The sequence below is a fragment of the Arvicola amphibius genome, chromosome 1 (genome assembly GCF_903992535.2).
Source record: "Arvicola amphibius chromosome 1, mArvAmp1.2, whole genome shotgun sequence".
NCBI lineage: Eukaryota > Metazoa > Chordata > Mammalia > Rodentia > Cricetidae > Arvicola > Arvicola amphibius.
The window spans coordinates 105,480,094-105,501,260 of record NC_052047.1 but is presented as its reverse complement, the minus strand read 5'-3'; the positions used below and the strand labels follow the sequence as shown (position 1 = coordinate 105,501,260).

Genomic DNA, 21,167 nt, shown 5'->3' with positions numbered 1-21,167 from the left:
AAATATTTTTACTATTGTTAATTTTCAGTGATAACCTAGTATTCCTATCAGGGCACATTTCATTCTATTGAGTGTGGATAAAATAGTGCCAAGAGTGGAATACAAAACTCCATCTAGAACAAAGATTGAAATCCTTGAGACTTGCTAAGCTACGAATCTGGAAATCTGTGCTAGACTCTGTGGTTACCCCCAATATGTACATATGTGATGGATCTTGTCTCCTCTCTAGCAGCTAGTTCTCCTGTTAGGCTCTAGCAAGACTTGCTTTTCACCGTCCACGTTCTGCTGCTTATGATCTATGATTCAAATCAGTCCTCACAGACTTGCCATCTGTCCCTAGGATTAGTTCATAAGCTGCAGTTCCTTTTCTGTTCAGTTTGAAAGTATCTCTTTGGCTCCTATAAGCAGCAAATCCATTAACAAAGACCAAGAGCCACATCAGTTTGGGCATCTTCTACAAGCCTTGTCAGTTTGGAAAGCTCGAGACTAATTGGAAATTTTTAGCACAAGCATGAACATTTATGATATTTTGTTCACAAACATGTCTTTAACTGAATAATAATAATAATAATAATAATAATAAACAACTTACCTTAAAACAGCTTATTAGACTTTTACCTTCTACTTCTGATAAATATCTAAACTACTCTGCTTCTCAACTTCTCAACCATGTATTTCCATTTTCATTTACCTAAATATTTCCCTGATCTCTCATAGTAGGTAGAAAATTTTCCCTTATTATGAGTGGCAGTTCAACTCAACAAACAAGTGGGATTAATTTATCAATCTTCCTACAGTCCTAGGAGACATGAGGCCCCAAGACAAATGCAAGAGAGGCTGTGGCTACCTCAGGGTCAACATTTCCTTTCATTCTACTTCCTAAAGGCCTTTGTCCACTACTCCCAGACAGAAGTACTTTGCTGTCTCTTAAGAGTGAGCTTTTGAATTTCTCAGTATGCCTCAGTATCTGGAAGAAATTTTATGATACTGCATGAAATCAAATATTTTCCTGCATCCAGAATATGTAAGGATACTAAAGAACTTCTTTCTCTAATGGAACACCCATGACCAAAACAACTTAGGAAGGGAAAGGTTTGTTTGTTTTATGCTTCCTCGTCTCTGTTCATCACGGAAGGAAATCAAAACAGGCACTCAAACGGCAGGAACTGGGTGACAGGAGTTGGAGCAGAGGCTATGGAGAAGTGTTGCTTACTGGACTGGCCTTCCTAGCTTACTCAGTCTGCTCTCTTGTTGAGCCTAGTACCACCCACAACAATCCCAGCCTTCTCATATCAATCACTAATTTTAAAATACCTACAGGCTTTCTTGCAACCAGATCTTTTGCATGCGTTTTTGTTTTGTTTTGTTTAATTTTTAATTTTGTTTTTAACACAAATTTCCACTCCCTCCCTTCTCCCAATCCCCTCCCTCTCCCTCCAAAGACCCTCCCCCCACCCTTCCAACCCCTAACGGAGTGCCATGCACCCCACCTGTGGAAAGTCCAAGGCCCTCCCTGCTATGTCTAGGTTGAGCAAGGTTTACATCCAAAGAGAATAGGATCCCATGAAGCTGGTATATGCAGTAGAGACACATCACAGTGTCACTATCAGTGGCCCCTCAGTCTGCCCCAGCTGTCAACCCCCTTCAGAGGGGCTTGGTTGTTCCCATGCTCATTCACTCCCAGTCCTGTTGGAGTTGGTGAGCTACCATTAGCTCAAGCAAACTGTCTCAGTGGATGACCCCCTCATGGTCTTGAATTCCTTGCTAATACTCTCACTCCCTCCACTCTTCAACTGGATCTTGGGAGTTCAGTCCAGTGCTCCGATGTGAGTCATTGCCTCTGATCTGCATCTGTTGATGGACGAAGGTCCTTGGTGATATTTAAGATAATCATCAGTCTGACTACTTGTGCCAAGTTGGCATAAAACTAGCCAGCACATAGAGTAAGTTCTCTCTATATTGTCAACAACATTGATTTCTTAGTGCATGCTGACTGCATAAACCACCACCATTGATGGGAACACTTGACCCACAGCTGTGAGGGGACACCACTACTGACAACTGATGTAATATACCCAATTACAGATTCACCTCCTTCTATTCCTCCCAGTTCCTCCCCACCTCTCCTCCCATCTGAAGCATCCTTTTTCTGTCTCTCATTTAGAAAATAATCAGGCTTCTAAGGGTTAATAAAATATAATAAGTTAAAACAAAAACTAACACATCAAAGTTAGACAAGACAAACAGAATGAAAAGTGTCCAAGAAAAGGGTCAAGAAACAGAGATCCTCTTATTGACACACTCACTATGGCTGACCATCACAGTGAACACCACAGCTGACAATAACAGTGGCTGCTATCACTCAACAACACAATGAACACTACAATTGACCACTGCTAGTGACCACTATGGCTGATCAGCATGATGACCATCATAGATGAGCATAACAGGAGCAAGCACAATTGACTAACTAAATACAGAAAACATATTTCTATATTTTTTTGCTTTGGGGTTCTGTTTTTTCACTGCTGCCCTAGGAAACCAGAAGTAATCTGAATCTGGCTTTGAAAAATAACTCTAGAATCAACTTTGATCTAACCTTCTGATAATTTATATAAATTCTTTCTTGTATATATACTACAAATTATGGGGGAAATGGTTTCCCACTATACTTGGATTAAAATTTGGGTTTTTTAATGGGTGGGATGATCATAAGTGACATGGATTGTTCTACATAGTCTTCTGTGTAGTGTTTTCTCTTTCCTTGCTGTGTCTCTCCCATAGGCATTGTTCATTTAGTTTTAAATCATATTCCCTGCAATATTCTGTCTCAATGTGTTAACAGATAATTCAACATATCATTAAATTCTAAACTCAAACATTTTCTCATCCCAGGGGCTTTGCTGGCCATCTTTCTGTAGCTTGTCCTACGTAATGTCAGCTTCTAGCACATCAAGTGTTGTTTTGCCTTCCAGTGTAAGATGCTGTATTATAAGCATCCTCTGTATGACTGTACATGAGAATATTAAGAGTAGAGAGAGAAAGAGAGATGATAGAAAGGCCATGTGATAGCATACCCCTAAAACTCAGAAAAGCAGAAAGGTTATGAAGAAAAAAGTAAGAACTACCTCCATCTAAAACCCTGATAGGTTGTGGGGAAGCATGAGGGAATTAAAAATTACATCTGAGAGTTATCAGGTGGCTCAGTAATAACTGATGGTCATTCCAAGTCCACAATTTTACAAAAAGTAAAATCTAGTGTGTATTGTAGTCATAGGCAGAAGAGGGAGATTAAAATGGAAAACATCTAACTTCCATAGTAAATGGTTGCTAATCAGGTAACTAGGAGGAAAAGTCATAAATGGTTTTTATCCTACTGTGGATCTTAAACACAACAATTACAACCTGTCAGGCAAGAGATACCTAGGCACAACTATTCTGAGATTACCAAACATTTTTCTGTGTGGAACTGACTCCTTCTCTGTAGGATGAAGTTATAACACTATGGATTTATTCAAAGGCTCATAACTGGGAGGTCAAATATGGTAAGAGCAACAAACCAGATATTCTGCTTTGAAACAGTCTTTGTTTAAAAAAAACCAGCAGCCTCTTGTCCTTTAGTATTACTATAGAGGGTTACACCTCACTCTCTTCCCACATCTTCTCCCGTTAGTCACCCTTTTCCCTAAGTTTTGTTTCTGTTCTTGACAACAGTACTTTCTTCAACAGTGACTTCTGTCTTTAATCTCAAAATACATAGAATATACATTACAAGGGAAAGGAAATAGGAAGAACAATAACATAGAGCAAACAAGAAGACAAAACAAAGTTTGACACTGTCAAATGTAACAGAAACCAAGTGTGATCTAGGAAGAAGGTAGTGATGTGAAAATGGACAATAGGAACCAGGTTGAGCAGCACCTGCGTATCATTTGGGATATTGTTAGTTATAACACACATAACTAAGTACTTTATAAAAGAAAGTATGCAGCTGGCCTCTGACAAATATACTCCTTCTTTAATTTGAGTAATTCAATAATAGCATGGAGTATATTTGAAGCCAGACTTGTCTGGATTCAGATCCTGACATCACCATTTTTAGCTGTTAAAATTCAACACGTGTTGCCTTCTATCCATAATTTTGCTTCCTTGTTTTACAAAGGATTACTTAAGATTATGAGACAAAAAAAGTTAAGAGAGAAGACTTTTACACATCTACCTACAGCCTATCAAGAGATAAGCTCTCAAAGGGTAAATACATTTTATTTGCTACTGTTTTTTGTTATTGTTGCCTTGATATATTCAAAACTATTTCAAACATCAAAATATCCAGAAGACATCTGAAAAAATGTTCTTCATTGATTATCTTTGAAAGATATTCATAATAATTATTCTTCCTAAAATTCATTTAGTTCTTGTTCTTTCAGAAAATTACCCTTGTCCCAGTGGACCATTAATAGCTCTTTAAGCAACACACTTAATCAGATGAAGCCCAGAATAAATTGTAAGTCATGCTGATGTAAGCTGAACAAGCTTTGAATCTATTTCTTATAGAAGGTGGCTCACTGGAGACCCGTCATTAACATGGTTAAATAAGAACAGAGATGGGGAAGAGAGCTACATTTACATTTGCATGGATAGAATGATGCAATCCTCAAAATGGTAATGTTTATTTTTTGAAGAATCTTGTTAAAGTTAAGGGAAAGTACCATAGATACATGCTAAAAAGATTAGCGTTTTGTAAATAGAGTAAATATAGCTGTTTGTTAGCTAACTATGTTGATTAACAACCCAGGTAAGAATTATAATAGCATTTGGGCAGCTTCACCAGGACAGATTATGGTAACAGGACAGTTTACGCAGAGAATAACTAGTTTTGGCCTCTTCAACATTAAAAAATGATCCATCATATCAAGGTCTGTAGTTAAAGAAGAGCCCTACATTGAGAGGGTCAGTTAGCAAGAAATAACTAGCAGGAAACAACATTTCAAAACAACCCAAATTGCTAGATTCTCTTAGTTACCTTAATTGCCTTAAAAAAGTAAATCAACTTTAAAAAAGTAAATTTACTTAAAAAAGTAAATCAACAACTTTTTAATGTCTTCACCATAAGGACATTTTGGATGTTTGTGATCGTTAATATGATTGCATTGATTTAAATTCCCACTTCATACATATATCAAATATTGTGGGTATTCACATATATAATAAATTCATACACTTACATGTCAGTTTGGAAATGTTAAATTAGTAAATAAATGTTTTTAAATATGTTTTAAGTATTGGGTCTGGTAGCACACTTCTGAAATCCTAGCACTTGGAATGTAGAGGCAGGAGGATCAAGAGTTCAAAACCATCTTAGGTTTTTTTGTAGAAAATTTGAGGGCATCTTAGGTTGTCCTGAAAGACAACTATTCAGTCAATCATGCTCCAAATTATGAAGTGTGTAGAGATGAGAAAGCATAAAATGCAAGCAATGAATTCTAGACTAACACTAGACTAACATAAAGAATTATCCTGAACTGCAATTTAGAAAGAAAAGCATTCACTTGCATCTCCCTTTTCAGCACTTCACCTATGCCAACCTGATGGAAGAGAAAACTCAGAGTATGTTTTAATAGGCATTGCAACATTTTGTGCTACATAATTTTGAATTTAATATATGACAAGAAAAGTTAAGTTTAACACAATGAAAACAAATGGACTCTATAAACAAAGGTATAGCTGAATTCTAGAGGTTCAGACCAAGATTCTAAGCTCCTATTCAGTACCTGCAAGCTGAAAATCAGAATTTACTTTGCATGGCAGTTCCAGCAAAGCATTAGCATAGGTGAGCATTCTAAGGTGATCTTTTTTCCATTTTAGAAGAATCTAGGCATTGTTCTCTTTCCTCAATTTGTCTAAAATGATAACAGATATCACACAAATGTACAAACATCAAGAGAAGTATATAATTACTATTTTATGCCAACTATGTTAAGTATAACGGAAGTAAGGAAGGACTGGACATATAGGGAATAAGTTGAAACAGAAACTATGTTTCTTGAAATTAAAGTGTAAAATAATGGAGTATATGAACTGAGAAATTTTTCTTAAGAAAACAGAGAATGAGTTTGTAAACTCTTGCTAATTTTCAAATTTTAGAAAATATAGCTTGCAAAAAACCCTTCACATTTGAAGGTAGAAAATATCTCTTGGGAATAAATTCTGTAACAGTATTGTCAAATAAGGATCCAATGCACAGATTGGGGAACACAAATCCTAAGTTTTAAAGAGCACGCACACACAAATATGAATAAGAGAGAGACAGAGAGAGAGAGATGAATATTTAAGTATGATATTAAGAAGGAAAAATATACATATAAACCAGACCTTTCTGAGAATTAAAATGAATTCTGAATATAAAATATGATTGGAATTTGTTTTATTATATATTGTCAAATAAGTCTAATATTTCATAAAATTACGAGATTCTTCACTTGATTTGTAATAAAATTTGGTATCTGGGTGCATGGATTTACCAAGTGTCACTAAGGATTCATTTTACACTCGTTCCAGTGGTTGTCAACTTTTCTAATATGACAAAACTTTCATATAGATCTTCATGCAGTGGTGACCCTCAATCATGGAATTATTTTTGTTGCTTGTTTATAACTGTAATATTACTGCTGTCATGAATCATAATGTAAATGTCTGTTTTTCTATGGTTTTAAGCAATCCCTTTGAAAGGATATTTCACCCCAAGAGGGCATGACCCACAGGTTGATAACCCACTGCTCTCATTAAAGTTTCAGTAGTCTTGTACTGTGAACGTTTAGGATCCACGTCTCACTCGGTTTTGTTTGTTTGTTTGTTTTGTAACAGCCTTAGCAAAACATGGAGACTTTACGAGGAGGACTTCATCCCCATGCTCTGGGCAGCGCCACCACAGGGCAGGCTAACAAGTCCCAACTCTCTCCAAGCACCTTCTGGCTGATGGGCATCCCGGGTCTGGAGCACCTCCATGTCTGGATTGGAATTCCCTTCTGCTCCATGTACATAGTGGCTGTGATGGGGAACGTGACAATCCTGGCTGTGGTGAGAGCAGAGCGCAGCCTCCACGAGCCCATGTTCATCTTCCTGTGCATGCTGTCAGTCACTGACCTGGTCCTCTCCACATCTACACTGCCACACATGCTCTGTCTCTTCTGGATGGGAGATCATGACATTGCCTTTGATGCGTGCCTTGCCCAAATGTTCTTCATCCACAGCTTCACTGCCATGGAGTCTGGCTTCTTCTTGGCCATGGCCATTGACCGCTATGTGGCCATCTGTGATCCACTGCGCCATGCCACAATTCTCACCCACAGTCGCATCGCCCAAATGGGAGTAGCTGTGGAGCTGCGGGGAGTAGGCTTCTTTTCTCCACACCCCATTCTACTCAAGCAGCTGCCCTACTGCAGAACTCGAATCATTGCACACACCTACTGTGAGTTCATGGCTGTGGTGAAGCTGGCGTGTGTGGACACAGGAGCCACCAAGCGCTATAGCCTCAGTGTGGCCTCTGTCATTGGCTCCTGTGATGGTTTCTTCATTGCCATCTCTTATGTTCTGATCCTCCGTGCGGTCTTTCGCCTTCCATCTCGAGAAGCAAGTCTGAAAGCCTTAGGCACCTGTGGTTCCCATGTCTGTGTAATCCTCGTTTTCTATTCCACAGCTGTCTTTACATTCCTGACCCACCGCTTTGGTCACCATGTGGCCCCCCAAGTTCATATCTTCATTGCCAATATGTACCTTCTGGTACCACCCTTTCTTAACCCCATTGTCTACGGCATTAGAACAAAGAAAATTAGAGAGTATGTTCTTAGTTTTCTGAGAATGAAAGTTTCCTGATGTTTGAAGTTGTCTTCAGAGAGATTATAGGAAGAAAATATGCAAGTAATTCAAGCTTCCTCATAACTGCCATCTTTGTATGTTCTCGTGGAAATCAGATATTATTTATTTTATATTAGGAAAAATCTCTTCACATATTATTAATGTGTGAATTCTAATAAAACTAGCAACTATAATTTTGTGTGGCCATCTATCTGCCTCTCAGGGGCTGTACTACGAACCTGATGAGCAGTGAAAGCACCTCTTAATGCCTTGCATTTATCAAAGTGTAATGGAATGGAAAAAAGCTTATCTAAAAATGAATGATTCATGAACGACATAAACACACAGAGGGCAGGGTGCCTTGTCCTCTCTTAGGATTGGAGGGGGAAGAGGTGGGAGGGTGTGGTGAGGGAGTGGGAATTTGGATTGGTATTTTTGTAAAGTAATAAAATAATGATAAAAAATAGAAAATAAAAAACTTAATTAAAGGAGAACCCATTGTAATTTGAATTATTAGATCCACCTCTCTGGGTCATGACTCAGAGAGTCACTTTTATAAGTGGCATTTTAAGAGAAACAAAAAAAGAGATTGAATTAGATGAAGATGATCTTGGTAGTGAGACACTATAAGCCCTTACAAAGCTTTATAATGAATGAAAATGAAAATGTCACTTGAAGACTGTAGCCTAGCAAAATGGGAGTTCTGGTTTCAAATTCTGAAAAGTTTATCTCACAGAAAAATGAACAGATTGGTTCTGCAGAAGTAGAGGGAAAGATAAGCCATGTGCAGACCGGGAAAGGAATGAGACTCCATTACAACCAGGAAGGACCAGCCAACATGCTTACCAGGAGGTGAAATGGCCCAGTTCAGGGATGTGGTTCCAACACCATTGAGGCAGCCGAAGGTGGAGAAAGAGGTAGAAGAATGGTTTCGGAGGCCTTGATGAGCTTAAGCTAAACCAAATATTGCTATATTCCATTCAAATTCTTAGTCTGGTAGGCTAAGGTGAGTTACTTATGCTCTTAGCCCACAGCAGAGCTGACAGTGCCTCTCAGACTGCAGCCAGTGTGTACCGCAGATCTGATAAATCTGATGATAAAACGGTCCTTCCCATCCCCATCCCATGTGTGTGCGCACACACGTGTTTCATTTCCCACCTTCCCGTCACTCTGCACTGAGTCAGCCCTTCACAGGCTGTGAGCAATGCATTTTCAATCACACTCATTTGCTATTCACCCCACCCCTTCTTGGTAGGAGACTGGTATTATTTCCCACACCTTGAAATCAAGCACAACCTCAAACACTTGAAGAAATTTTTACAAGGTCACTGAAAAATAGATGGAGACCGAGGGACCTAACATGATGTTTAATTTCCTGAGTCACAGGGCTCCTGCTGCTCCTCAGGAGGTTTGGCTGACAGGCTCAGGAACATGTGTGCTGGTGCCTTTCTTTCTACTCTCTGGTTTGTCATTTTGAGTGACCAAAACAACCACTGCATTTTTATAATTTTTAGAAAGGAAGGAAGAAACAGAATGAGGACCATAAATCTTTGACCGGATGCTTATTTTGTAACATGATGCCTGGTTTCTAATTTACTCTTTGTTCATTCGATACAGTTCTAAAGTCTTAACATTTCACTAAACAGAATTTTAATAAATCCACATAAAAATAAATAAATAAAAATCTTAAAACAATCCCGTGAATAACATATAATTGAAAAACTACTAACCACTGGCAATATTCTCTGAAGAGGCATTGTAAATGATCTAGTAGTGTCTGAATATAAGGAATACTGCATGCACTCACAGAAATAGGCAAAGCAATTTTTCAATCAGAAAGCATGGAAAAACTCAGAACTACAGCCATTAAGTCCACCTTACCTAAACTCCATATTTCTAATAGAATATTTTCTCCCTAATAACTTGTGGTTAGTAACTTGTGGTTGAAGACATTATCAGAGTATTTATCCAGCATCACAAAGCCCAGGGATTACTCTGTAATACTACATAAAGCAGGCGTTGTGAAAAAATTACAGTAACTTGTATTCACTACTGAATTTTTATATTAACTAACAATCTGTATTATAATAGTTCTCAAAGCTTATGTAAGTTCTTTCCTCACACTTGGGTATATTTTTTATACCCAGAGACCTGTCAAGAGCAATAAACTTGATTCTTTTTCTTTCTTCCTTTCTTTTTATTTTCTAGGCAGGGTTTCTCTGTAGCTTTGGAGCCTGTCCTGGACCAAGCTCTTGTAGACCAGGCTGGCCTCAAACTTACAGGGATCTGCTGCCTGCCTCTGCCTCCCGAGTGCTGGGTTTAAAGGCATGGGCTAGCACTGCCTGGCGATTCTTTTGATATTATTAGATGACAATGTTTTTTGCTAAATAAAATGTACATAACAGTGTGTAAAGCACATTTTACATTTTTGGATGACTATTTTATCAGAAATATTGAAAATCAAATTGCAAATTAGAATGCAAATATATTTATGAAAAATATAATCATTTACTACTCCTCAAAAATAGTAACTCCTACCTTCCTTTCTTAGTCAATAAAAAATAAATTATTTCAGAAGTAGTCAATAAAGTCAAGGTTAATTTTACTAATTTGATGTTGTCTTTATACAAATTTATAATTTCTAAATATTATTTACACCTTTCTCTGGTCATTCTTTGTTTTTTCTTTAATATAGAAGCTTCTTAAAAATACATATTTGGGCTTATTTACTCTTTAATAAATACAGTTGTCCAGTGTTTAGTTATCACCAAAACTGCTTCAATAATCCTTATTTTAGCTACATACTTAGTGCCTCCTCTACCTAGTAAAAATAGATTTTGGATACATAAATGAATGATAAGCAGGTAGTTAATAGGTAAACATGTGAGCAGATATAGGAGTGTGTGTAAGCAAGGCTTAGTAAATCTCCATTCTCCAGTTTCTCTTAGTTTCCTTGACATTTCCTTGTGCTGTTTTCTAGCCATGAAGCCTCACACCTTCCTCCAAGCCACAGGATTCTCCTTATCTTTTATGTCTTTGCTCAGAATTTTCCTCCATTCCACATATTTCTTACACAGAAAAAAAGGGTTCTTGGAAATCCAACTCCCACCTAAACTCCTGAACTTTGTCTGAAAGATTAATTTCTTCAACCCATACTGGCAAAAGTTCATTGTGGCACTATTGTAAAGAATGCCTTCTCAATATCTGAAAAATCGATAAATCTAATCCACCACATAAACAAACTGAAAGACAAAAACCACATGGTCTTATCCTTAGATCCAGAAAAAGACTTTGACAAATTCCAAAAACCCTTCATAATAAAAGTGCTAGAGAGATTAGGGAATAATGGAACTTGCCTCAACATAATAAATGCATTTTATAGCAAGACCATAGCCAACATCTACTTAAATGGAGAGAAACTCAAACAATTCCACTAAAATCAGGAGGAAGACTAGGTTGCTCACTCTCTCCATACCTCTTCAATACAGTGTGTAAGCGATAAGACAACTACAGGAGATCAAGAGGATAGATATTGGAAAGGAAGAAATTATTTTTTATTTGTGGATGATATAATAGTATACATAAGTGACCTAAAAAATCTACCAGGAAACTCCTCCAGCTGGTTAATACTTTCAGCAAAGTAGCTGAATAGAAAATTAACTTACAAAACCCAATAGCCCTCCTATATCCTAATGAGCAAACTCTAACCAAGTGAGTAAAGCATTGGTTTTAGTTAGTATTAATTCAAACACTAAAACTTCACTAATTAATACAGTAAGTAAACCAAATAAGTACTATTTGTTCTCCAATATCAACTTTTGATTACATATTCTTCAATTTTCCCCATTAATATATTAGAGTCATTCGTGAGACTCAGTATGCACGCTACAGAGGGCATCACTCTGAATAAAACTGAACCCTTTATAAAAAAGTTGAGGTTTTCTTATTTGATAAATGTTTAAATATTTAATTAGTTTCTTTAAGTATTTTTTCAGCTTTTCAAGAATTCTTTTTTTCTAAAAAGAAAGCAAACTATCTTCTTTTCATTTTCCCATATTCTCCTCTTCCCATTCCTTCCACCTAACTCCCCACCCAACTCCTCAGAGAGGGTAAAGCACATTGATTTGGTGAAGGTCCAAGGCCCTCTCTACTATATCTAGACTGAGCAAGGTATCCATCCAAAGAGAAAAGGTTCCAAAAAAAAACCAGTACAAGCAGTAGGGATAAATCCTAGTGCCACTGCCAGTGGCCCCTCAGTCTGCCACAGTCATACAACTGATACCACATTCAGAGGGACTAGTTTGGACCTATGTTATTTCCTTCCCTGTTTGGCTGGAGTTGGTGAGCTCCCATTAGCTCAAGTAAAATGTTTCAGCGGGTGTCCCCATCATAGTCTTGACCTCTTTGCTCATATTCTCACTTTTTCCTTATTTGAACTGAACTTTGGGAGCTCAGCTCAGTGCTCCAATGTGGGTCTCTGCCTCTGTTTTCATTAGTTGATGGATAAAATTTCCAAGATATTCTAATGTTTAATATTAAGATAATATCCAACATTTAAGATATTAATCAGTCTGACTACCGGCCAAGGCCAATTTGGGCACCCTCTCTTCTATTGTTTAAGGAATTAGCTGAGGTCATCTTTGTGGATTCCTGGAAATTTCTCAAGTATCAGGTTTCTTGCTAGCCCAATAATGGCTCCCTCAATCAAAATATCTCTTTCCTTGCTCTCATCTGTTTTTCCTCCATCTCAACTATCATGTTCCCTCAAGTTCTCCTCTCCCTTTCTCTTCTCCCCTCATCTCCCTCTTCTGCCATTCCTATTCCTCCCCACCCCAATGCACACAATTTTGTCAGTAAATCTTCTCCATTACCCCTTTCCAGGTGATCTATGTATGATTTTCTTAGGGTTCTCCTTGTTACTTAGCTTCTCCAGGATCATGAACTCTAGGCTTAACACCTTTTACTTTACAGCTAGTATCCATTTATGAGTACATACCATGCTCATCTTTCTGGGTGTGAGTTACCTCACTCAGGGTTTTCTTTCTAGTTCCACCATTTGCATACAAATTTCAAGTTGTCATTGTTTTTTACTGCTGAGTAGTACTCTAATGTGTAAATGTGCCACATTTTCTTTATCCATTCTTTGGTGAGGATCATCTAGGCTGTTTCCAGGTTCTTGTTACTACAAATAATACTGTTATGAACATAGATGAACAAACGCTTTTGTTGTATGATTGAGCACCTTTTTGATATATGCCCAAAAGTGATATTGCTGGGTCCTGAGGTAGGTTGATTCCTAATTTTCTGAGAAACCACCATACTGATTTCCAGAGTGGCTGTACAAGATGCATTCCCACCAACAATGGAGGAGTGTTCCTCTAATGCTACATCCTCTCCAGCATAAGCTTTCATTTGGTGATTTTAATCTTAGCCATTCTGACTGGTATAAGATGGTATATCAGAGTTATTTTTGATTTGTATTTCCCTGATGGCTAAGGATGTTGAACATTTTCTTAAGTGTTTTTCAACCATTTGAGATTCTTTTGTTGAGACTTCTCTGTTTAATTCTGTACCCCATTTTTAATTGGGTTATTTAGAATTTTGATGTCTAATTTCTTGAGTCCTTTATATATTTTGGAGATGAGTCCTCTGTCTCATGTGGGGTGGTGAAGATCTTTCCCATTCAGTAGGCTGCCTTTTTGTCTTGTTGACAGTGTCCTTTGCTTTACAGAAGCTTCTCAGTTTCATGGGGTCCCATTTATTAATTGTGTCTCTCAGTGTCTGTGCTACTGATGTTATATTTAGGAAGTGGTCTCCTGTTACCATGCATTGAGGGCTACTTCCCACTTTCTCTTCTATCAGGTTCAGGATGGTAAGCTTTATTATGAGGTATTTAATTCATTTGGACTGGAGTTTTGTGCATGGAGGTAGATGTGGATTTTCATTCTTCTACATGTTAACATCCAACTATGCCAGCACCATTTATTGAAGATGTTTTCTTTTTCCATTATATATTTTAGCTTCTTTGTCAAAAATCAGGTGTTCATAGGTATGTGGATTAATATCCTTGTCTTAGATTCAATTCCATTGGTCAGGCATAACAAAGGTAGAACCACAACAGCATCATTTTATAAAGCAGAATCGCATATATGACACAAATATTTCAGCACTCCATTCTCCAACAAAACAGAATATGAGTACTTGGCTCTAATGAGTACCAAAGGAATCCTAAATAGAACGGTGTTCACAGAGGACAAAAAACAAGATGTTGTGAAGACTGTAACATCCTATAACAAATGTATTATTTAAATTATTATTGTTATTTAAATTGAGTAAACTCCTATAACCCAATTTAATTCCATATATTTCCATATTTATATAAAGTTATTGCAATGTATCTTGGACCATCCGCTAGAGTTTGTTTGTTTTTGTTCCAGTGACTGTGGAGTTTTCCCACCTGATTTCTGTCCAGAGAAGGCATGTCACATAACTGAAATTTACTACAGCTAGGAAAACTCAGGAAAATGAGTGATATTTTTCCTTTAAAGGGTTTTATCACCATTAGATCAAGGGCCACACTTCTGTGTTTTGTGTGTACAAATGCATCAAGGAACTGAAAGTGAAGATTTTGTGGGTTGTAGGGGCATGATCAATCGGCAGTTAGAATCAACCAGACTAGCTCTAATATAAAATATTCAGCTTTAATAAAGGGAAGAAGGGGAACTTACAAAACCAGCGCTCCAGCGATTCAGGAGCACAGGAAAACAAAGAGGAGGAAACAAACGCACATGGGTGTTTTATATGTTTCTTCTGACCCAAGGGGAACACACCCAAAACTGAATGTGATTGGCTGAGGTTCCCCATCAATGGATGTAAAATAGAATGGAATCTTTGGGAAGAGAAAGAATGACATCAAAGGTTCGTTCATGTCTGGTTCTGTTTTCCAGGAGTCCTGACAGATTCAGTAACAGAGGCTTCAGGGTACTTCACTCCCACCCTCGGTGGCTTCTTTCTCTAACTTTACAACTAAGTCAATTACTTCTTCCTTTGTGCATCTATACTTGCTGATTATACCTTTAATTTGTTTTAACTTAGTGAAATTGTGACAGGTCTGGTCTTCTCTAAAGGTGGACAGTCGTATTTTTATATTTGTAAAACACTCTGTGGAGTTTTGTACATTGGTGGAAGGATGGACACAAGCCATTTTCAGGCTTCGAAATCACAGGAGTATTTCAGATATTGCTCATTACCTTCTGTTTCATTTTAGACAAGGACTCTTGGCCATTTCCGTGTATATCAGCTTTGCTGGCCTAAGGCCAGCAGGCATTCTTCTGTTGTGGTCTCCACTCACGCTACTAGAACTACAGATATCTGTGACTTTACCTGGTATAACATGGGATCTGATGATCTAGCTGATGTCCTCGTAGTTGCAAAGCAAGCACTTTACCCACTGAGTTATCTCACAAGCCTGCATGCTGTGTTTTGATAGTTATTGTATATTCTAGGGTTATAGTGTATATTTCTTAAAATCTATGATTAAATTTTCATTTTCTTGTCAGCATTCATGTAATGAATATAAGATATCAACATAAACCAAGAAAGGTCTAGATTATGTCACACAGAAAGTGTGGGCCCAAAATGTGTGTATGATTTTTAAATCATGTTTTTGATTTAAATTTGATCTACTTCTCAGTTAAAAAGATATTATGAAGTAAAAAATAAAAGATAGCTATAAAGCATGTGGAAAAGAATGAAAATAAAACTGAGTTTCTGAGGCGTATCACTAGAATATTCATTTTTTGAGATGAAAACTTACAGCTTTAATCAAGATCTTTTTTCCTCATTTTTTATTAAAAATTTCCATCTCCTCCCCTCCTCCTCCCCCTTCCCTCCCCTCCCTTCAACCCATACCCCCATTCCCTCCCTCTCTAGGCCAAAGAGCCATCAGGGTTCCCTTCACTATGTTAAGTCCAAGGTCCTCCCAGATCCCCCTAAGTCCAGGAAGGTGAGCAACCAAACTGACAAGGTTCACAGTGAGCCCATCCATGCTGTAGAGTTCAAGCCCATCACTGTTGTCCTTGGTTTCTCAGTCTTCCTCCACCATCAGCCGCATTCAGAGAGTCCAGTTTGGTCCCCTGTTCCATCAGTCCCATTGCAACTGGACTTGGTGGTCTCCCATTAGTTCTGTCCCACCGTCTCAATGGGTGAACGCACCCCTCACGGTCCTGAATTCCTTGCTCATGATCTCCCTCCTTTTGCTCCTCATCAGGACCTTGAGAGCTCAGTCCGGTGCTCCAATGTGGGGCTCTGTCATTTTCTCCATCCAACGCCAGGTGAAGGTTCTATGGTGATATGCAAGATATTAATGAGTATAGCAAAAGGATCTGGACATTTCTGGCTCCCTCTCCTCAGCTGCCCAAGGAACTAGCTGAGGGCATCTTCCTGGACACCTGGGAACCCCTCTAGAGACAAGTCTCTGCCAACCCTAGAATGGCTCCCTTAATTAAGATATATAATTCCTTGTTCCCATATCCACCCTTCCTATATCCCAACCATCCTATTCCCCCAAGCTCTCCCTATCCTCCACTTCACACTTCTTTCTCCCCATCCCCCCATCCCACCCCACCCCCAAGTTCCCATTTTTTGTCCAGCAATCTTGTCTGCTTCCAATATCCAGGAGGATAACTATGTTTTTCTTTGGATTCACCTTCTTATTTAGCTTCTCTAGCATCATGAATTATAGGCTCGATGTCCTTTATTTATGGCTAGAAACCAATTATGAGTGAGTACATCCCATGTTCATCTTTTTGGGCCTGGGATACCTCACTCAGGATGGTGTTTCTATTTCCATCCATTTGCATGCAAAATTCAAGATGTCATTGTTTTTTACCGCCTAGTAGTATACTAATATGTATATATTCCACACTTTCTTCATCCATTCTTCCACTGAAGGGCATCTAGGTTGTTTCCAGGTTCTGGCTATTACAAATAATGCTGCTATAAACATAGTTGAACAAATGCTTTTGTAATATGATTGGGCATCTCTTGGGTAAATTCCAAAGAGTGGAATTGCTGGGTCCTGGTGTAGGTTGATCCCGAATTTCCTGAGAAACCTCTACACTGCATTCCAAAGCGGTTGCACAAGTTTGCATTCCCACCAGCAATGGATGAGTGTACCCCTTATTCCAAAACCTCTCCAGCAAAGGCTATCATTGGTGTTTTTGATTTTAGCCAATCTGACAAGTGTAAGATGGTATCTCAATGTTGTTTTGATTTGCATTTCCCTGATTGCTAAGGAGGTTGAGCATGCCCTTAAGTGTCTTTTGGCCATTCGAACTTCTTCTGTTGAGAATTCTCTGTTCAGTTCAGTGCCCCATTTTTTAATTGGATTAATTAGCATTTTAAAGTCTAGTCTCTTGAGTTCCTTATATATTTTGGAGATCAGACCTTTGTCTGTTGCAGGGTTGGTGAAGATCTTTTCCCAGTCAGTAGGCTGCCTTTTTGTCTTAGTGACAGTGTCCTTTGCTTTACAGAAGCTGCTCAGCTTCAGGAGGTCCCATTTATTCAATGTTGCCCTTAATGTCTGTGCTGCTGGGGCTATACGTAGAAAGCAGTCTCCTGTGCCCAAATGTTGTAGAATACTTCCCAATTTCTCCTCTAACAGGTTCAGTGTGTTCAGATTGATATTGAGGTCTTTAATCCATTTGGACTTGAGTTTTGTGCATGGTGATAGATATGGATCTACTTTCATTCTTCTACAGGTTGACATCCAGTTATGCCAGCACCATTTGTTGAAGATACTTCCTTTCTTCCATGGGGTACTTTTAGCTACTCTATTGAAAATGAGGTGTTAATAGGTTTGTGGGTTAAGATCCGGGTCTTCTATACAATTCCATTGGTTAACTTCTCTGTTTTTATGCCAGTACCAAGCTGTTTTCAATACTGTAGCTCTGTAATAGAGTTTGAAGTCAGGGATGGTAATGCCTCCAGAAGTTCCTTTATTGTATAAGATTGTTTTGGCTATCCTGGGTTTCTTATTCTTCCATATAAAGTTGATTATTGTCCTCTCAAGATCTGTGAAGAATTTTGATGGGATCTTTAAGGGGATTGCATGAAATTTATAGATCGCCTTTGGTAGAATTGCCATTTTTACTATGTTGATCCTCCCAATCCAAGAGCAAGGGAGATCTTTCCATTTTCTGGTATCCTCTTCAATTTCTTTCTTCAAAGACTTAAAGTTCTTGTCAAATAGATCTTTCGCTTCCTTGGTTAGAGTTACCCCAAGATATTTCATGCTATTTGTGGCTATCGTGAAAGGTGACGCTTCTCTGATTTCTTTCTCTGCTTCCTTATCCTTTGTATATAGGAGGGCAACTGATTTTTTGGAGTTGATCTTATATCCGGCCACGATACTAAAGGAGTTTATCAGCTGTAGGAGTGTAGTGTGGAGCTGTGGGCCGGATTCCCGCCGCCCTGCTCCCTCATGCTTAGCTTTACATGCAAAATAACATCACACAAATTGTATTCTTTTAAACACTGCCTGGCCCATTATTTCTAGCCTCTTATTGTCTAATTCTCACATCTCTTGCTATAACCCATATCTAACAATCTGTGTAGCACCACGAAGTGGTGCCTTACCGGGAAGTTTCTAGCATACGTCCATCTTGGGCTGGAGCTTCATCGCGTCTGGCTTCTCTCTGAGGAGAGGCATGGCGGTCTGCCTAACTTAGGAGAGGCGTGGCATCTGACTGATCCTTCTACCTCACTTCCTCTTCCTGTTCTGTCTACTCCACCCACCTAAGGGGCGGTCTATCAAATGGCCCAGGCAGTTTCTTTATTAGCCAATGAAATCAACTCAAACAGAAGACTCTCCCACATCATTTCCCCTTTTTCTGTTTAAACAATAAAAGAAAGGCTTTAACTTTAACATAGTAAAATTACATATAACAAAATAGTTATCAAGTAAGAATTAGTTACAATATTATATCCATTTTATCTTTTATCATAACAAAGGAAAACTTTATCTATCCATTCTTCAACTCCATCAAAGACTCCAGAAGGATATAATGTTACCTAAGTAAATAAGAAATAAGCAACTTACAAAACTCTAGAAATGACAGAGACATCTCGCTGCCTGGACAGTCACCCAAAGTTCCTTTGTACTGTTGGGGCATCCATCTTCAGCCTTCAGGCCCATAGTATCCAGAGACATTTCCATGAAGCAGGAAATTTCAAAGGCAGTTCAGTCAGTATCTACTGTGTCCTGCAGAATGTCTCACAGACTCTTTCATGAGTCAGGAACCCCAAAGAATCATCTCACATTTAGGCAAGTTCAGCAGTCCTCTCTGTGGGTTCTCTGTGTCCAGTTTATGCAACAGTCCAAGCAAGAGCAGTTTCTTGCCCAATGGCTATCAAACTCCATAAGGAGCCTCTTTGATGCCCATCATCTTCTTGAAATAGATGGTGCTGCCAGGAGCAGGCAAGTCTCATTGTCATGAAAAGCCCTAAGTTATTAAAACATTTAAGTGGAATATTCTGTAGCCTTTGAAAGATATTAGGAATGCCTATCTAACTAAAATATATCTCTATATATCTAGAAAATCTAACTAACATGACTATAAGCTTTACTATTATTGACTTTCCATTAACAACCTATATACATTACATTTTTAAAATGAACTACACAATCACAATACCTTAATCAGTATCAGAAATACATATACATAAGACAAAATTGACCTTAAATTTAAATCACTAAAGCAAAATCCATATCAATGTAAATTATTCATATCTATATCATATCCCCCTTTAAATGTAAAAGAACACTTATAAACAATATTTGGGAATATGGGCGCAGTTATTTCTCTCCAAACTGCTTCATGCTGAATGGGGACGCTGTTAATCAGATCTTTCATGGTGTAACCTGTGTGCCAGGTTCATCTCAGTCATCAGTTGGGTGAAGTAATTTTCTGAAGGTGTTCACAGCAACCTTTCAGGAGGGCGTGGTCTATCATACCATATTGGGATAGAAGCAATCCATAGGGTCTCATTTTCTGTAAAAATAAAATAATCTCTTTTCCAAAGTATCATATCCTTAGATCCAAATTCTGAAGTCAAAGTATTTTCAAAATATCTATCTTGGATTAGTTCAGCAGCATTTATAAACAAATATCTTTTAGCAGCTGTTGCTCCTTCCTCAGCATTCAAACAATTCAAAGAGAGCATAATAGCATACAGTATCAAGGTTCTCCGTGTATTTTCCATCTTTGTGCAGTTTTGTTTTAACCTCTATTTCGTTTATTTTTACTTTTACTTTTTGAGACAGGTTCTCTGTATATCTTTGTCGTGGAATAACTCTGTAGACCAGGCTGTCCTTGAACTCTCAGAGATCCACTTGCCTCTGCTTCCCAAGTGTTGGGATTAAAGGCGTATGCTACCACACCTTGAACTCACAGAGATCTGTCTGTCTCTGCCTCCCAGGCATTGGGATTAAAGGTGTGTGCTGCCACACCTTGAAGTAACAGAGGTCAATCTACCTCTGCCTCCCAAGTGTTGGGATTAAAGGTGTGTACCACCACAACAAACTACTTCCTTTTTTTTTAAGAACTTTAACCTTTAGCCTGCATATATTTTTAACACAGTGTAAACCACTTAGACATTTTCTTCAACTTTGAATTTTTCTTTTACTGTATATCTCTCTTTCTGACTACATGAGTCTTTACTTTACCAAACAATATCAGTAGGACTAAAGCCGTGACTTTGGCGGCTAGATCCAGCCCATTCCCTAGCTTTCCAGCCTCATGGCAGAGGTACCACAACTCTTTGGCGGTTCAAGGTCCCTGCCAGCAAGCAAGCTGCAACAGTGTTAAACAACACTCAAAAACTCCATAGTCAGGACCGCCTGCTTGAAAGAGCCAGAGTTTGCCCTGGCAGGATGGCTCAGAAAGCCGGCATTTTAAAACGACACAGCTTTTTTCCTGCTACGGCTGAAAACCGAAAAGCATGCAGTTAATTTTCATCAACAACATTTAAGTGTTTCGTAGCCGAACCTCTTAAAGGAGCTGCAATGTTTTGCAGCTGAAGCTGAGTCAGGAAGCCTCTCTTAGATGAGAGTGCTTGCTTGCCAGACCCGAAAAATAGAGCTTTACTCTATTCTTTCCCAAGCTTTCTCAAGCTTTCTGTGGATTCGGTTATCCACGTGGGCGCCATTCTGTAGTGAGGAGGCTGTGGGCTGCATTACTGCCGCCCTGCTTTCGGCCTCCTGACTAGCTTATGCCCCAAAATAATTACACAGAAACTGTATTCTTTTAAAT

The 21,167-nt window shown here is 38.5% G+C and overlaps 1 protein-coding gene across 1 annotated transcript; it reads left to right on the top strand.

The window, feature by feature from the left end:
- Window positions 1-1,591: 1,591 nt before the first annotated feature.
- Window positions 1,592-7,872, top strand: LOC119818570 (olfactory receptor 52M1-like; the record flags this gene model as incomplete). The annotated part of the gene is made up of 2 exons (XM_038336119.2): window positions 1,592-1,612; window positions 6,937-7,872. Coding segments are annotated over 2 exons (957 nt in total), but the record flags the coding sequence as incomplete, so codon positions are not given.
- Between the last annotated feature and the right edge of the window lie 13,295 nt (window positions 7,873-21,167).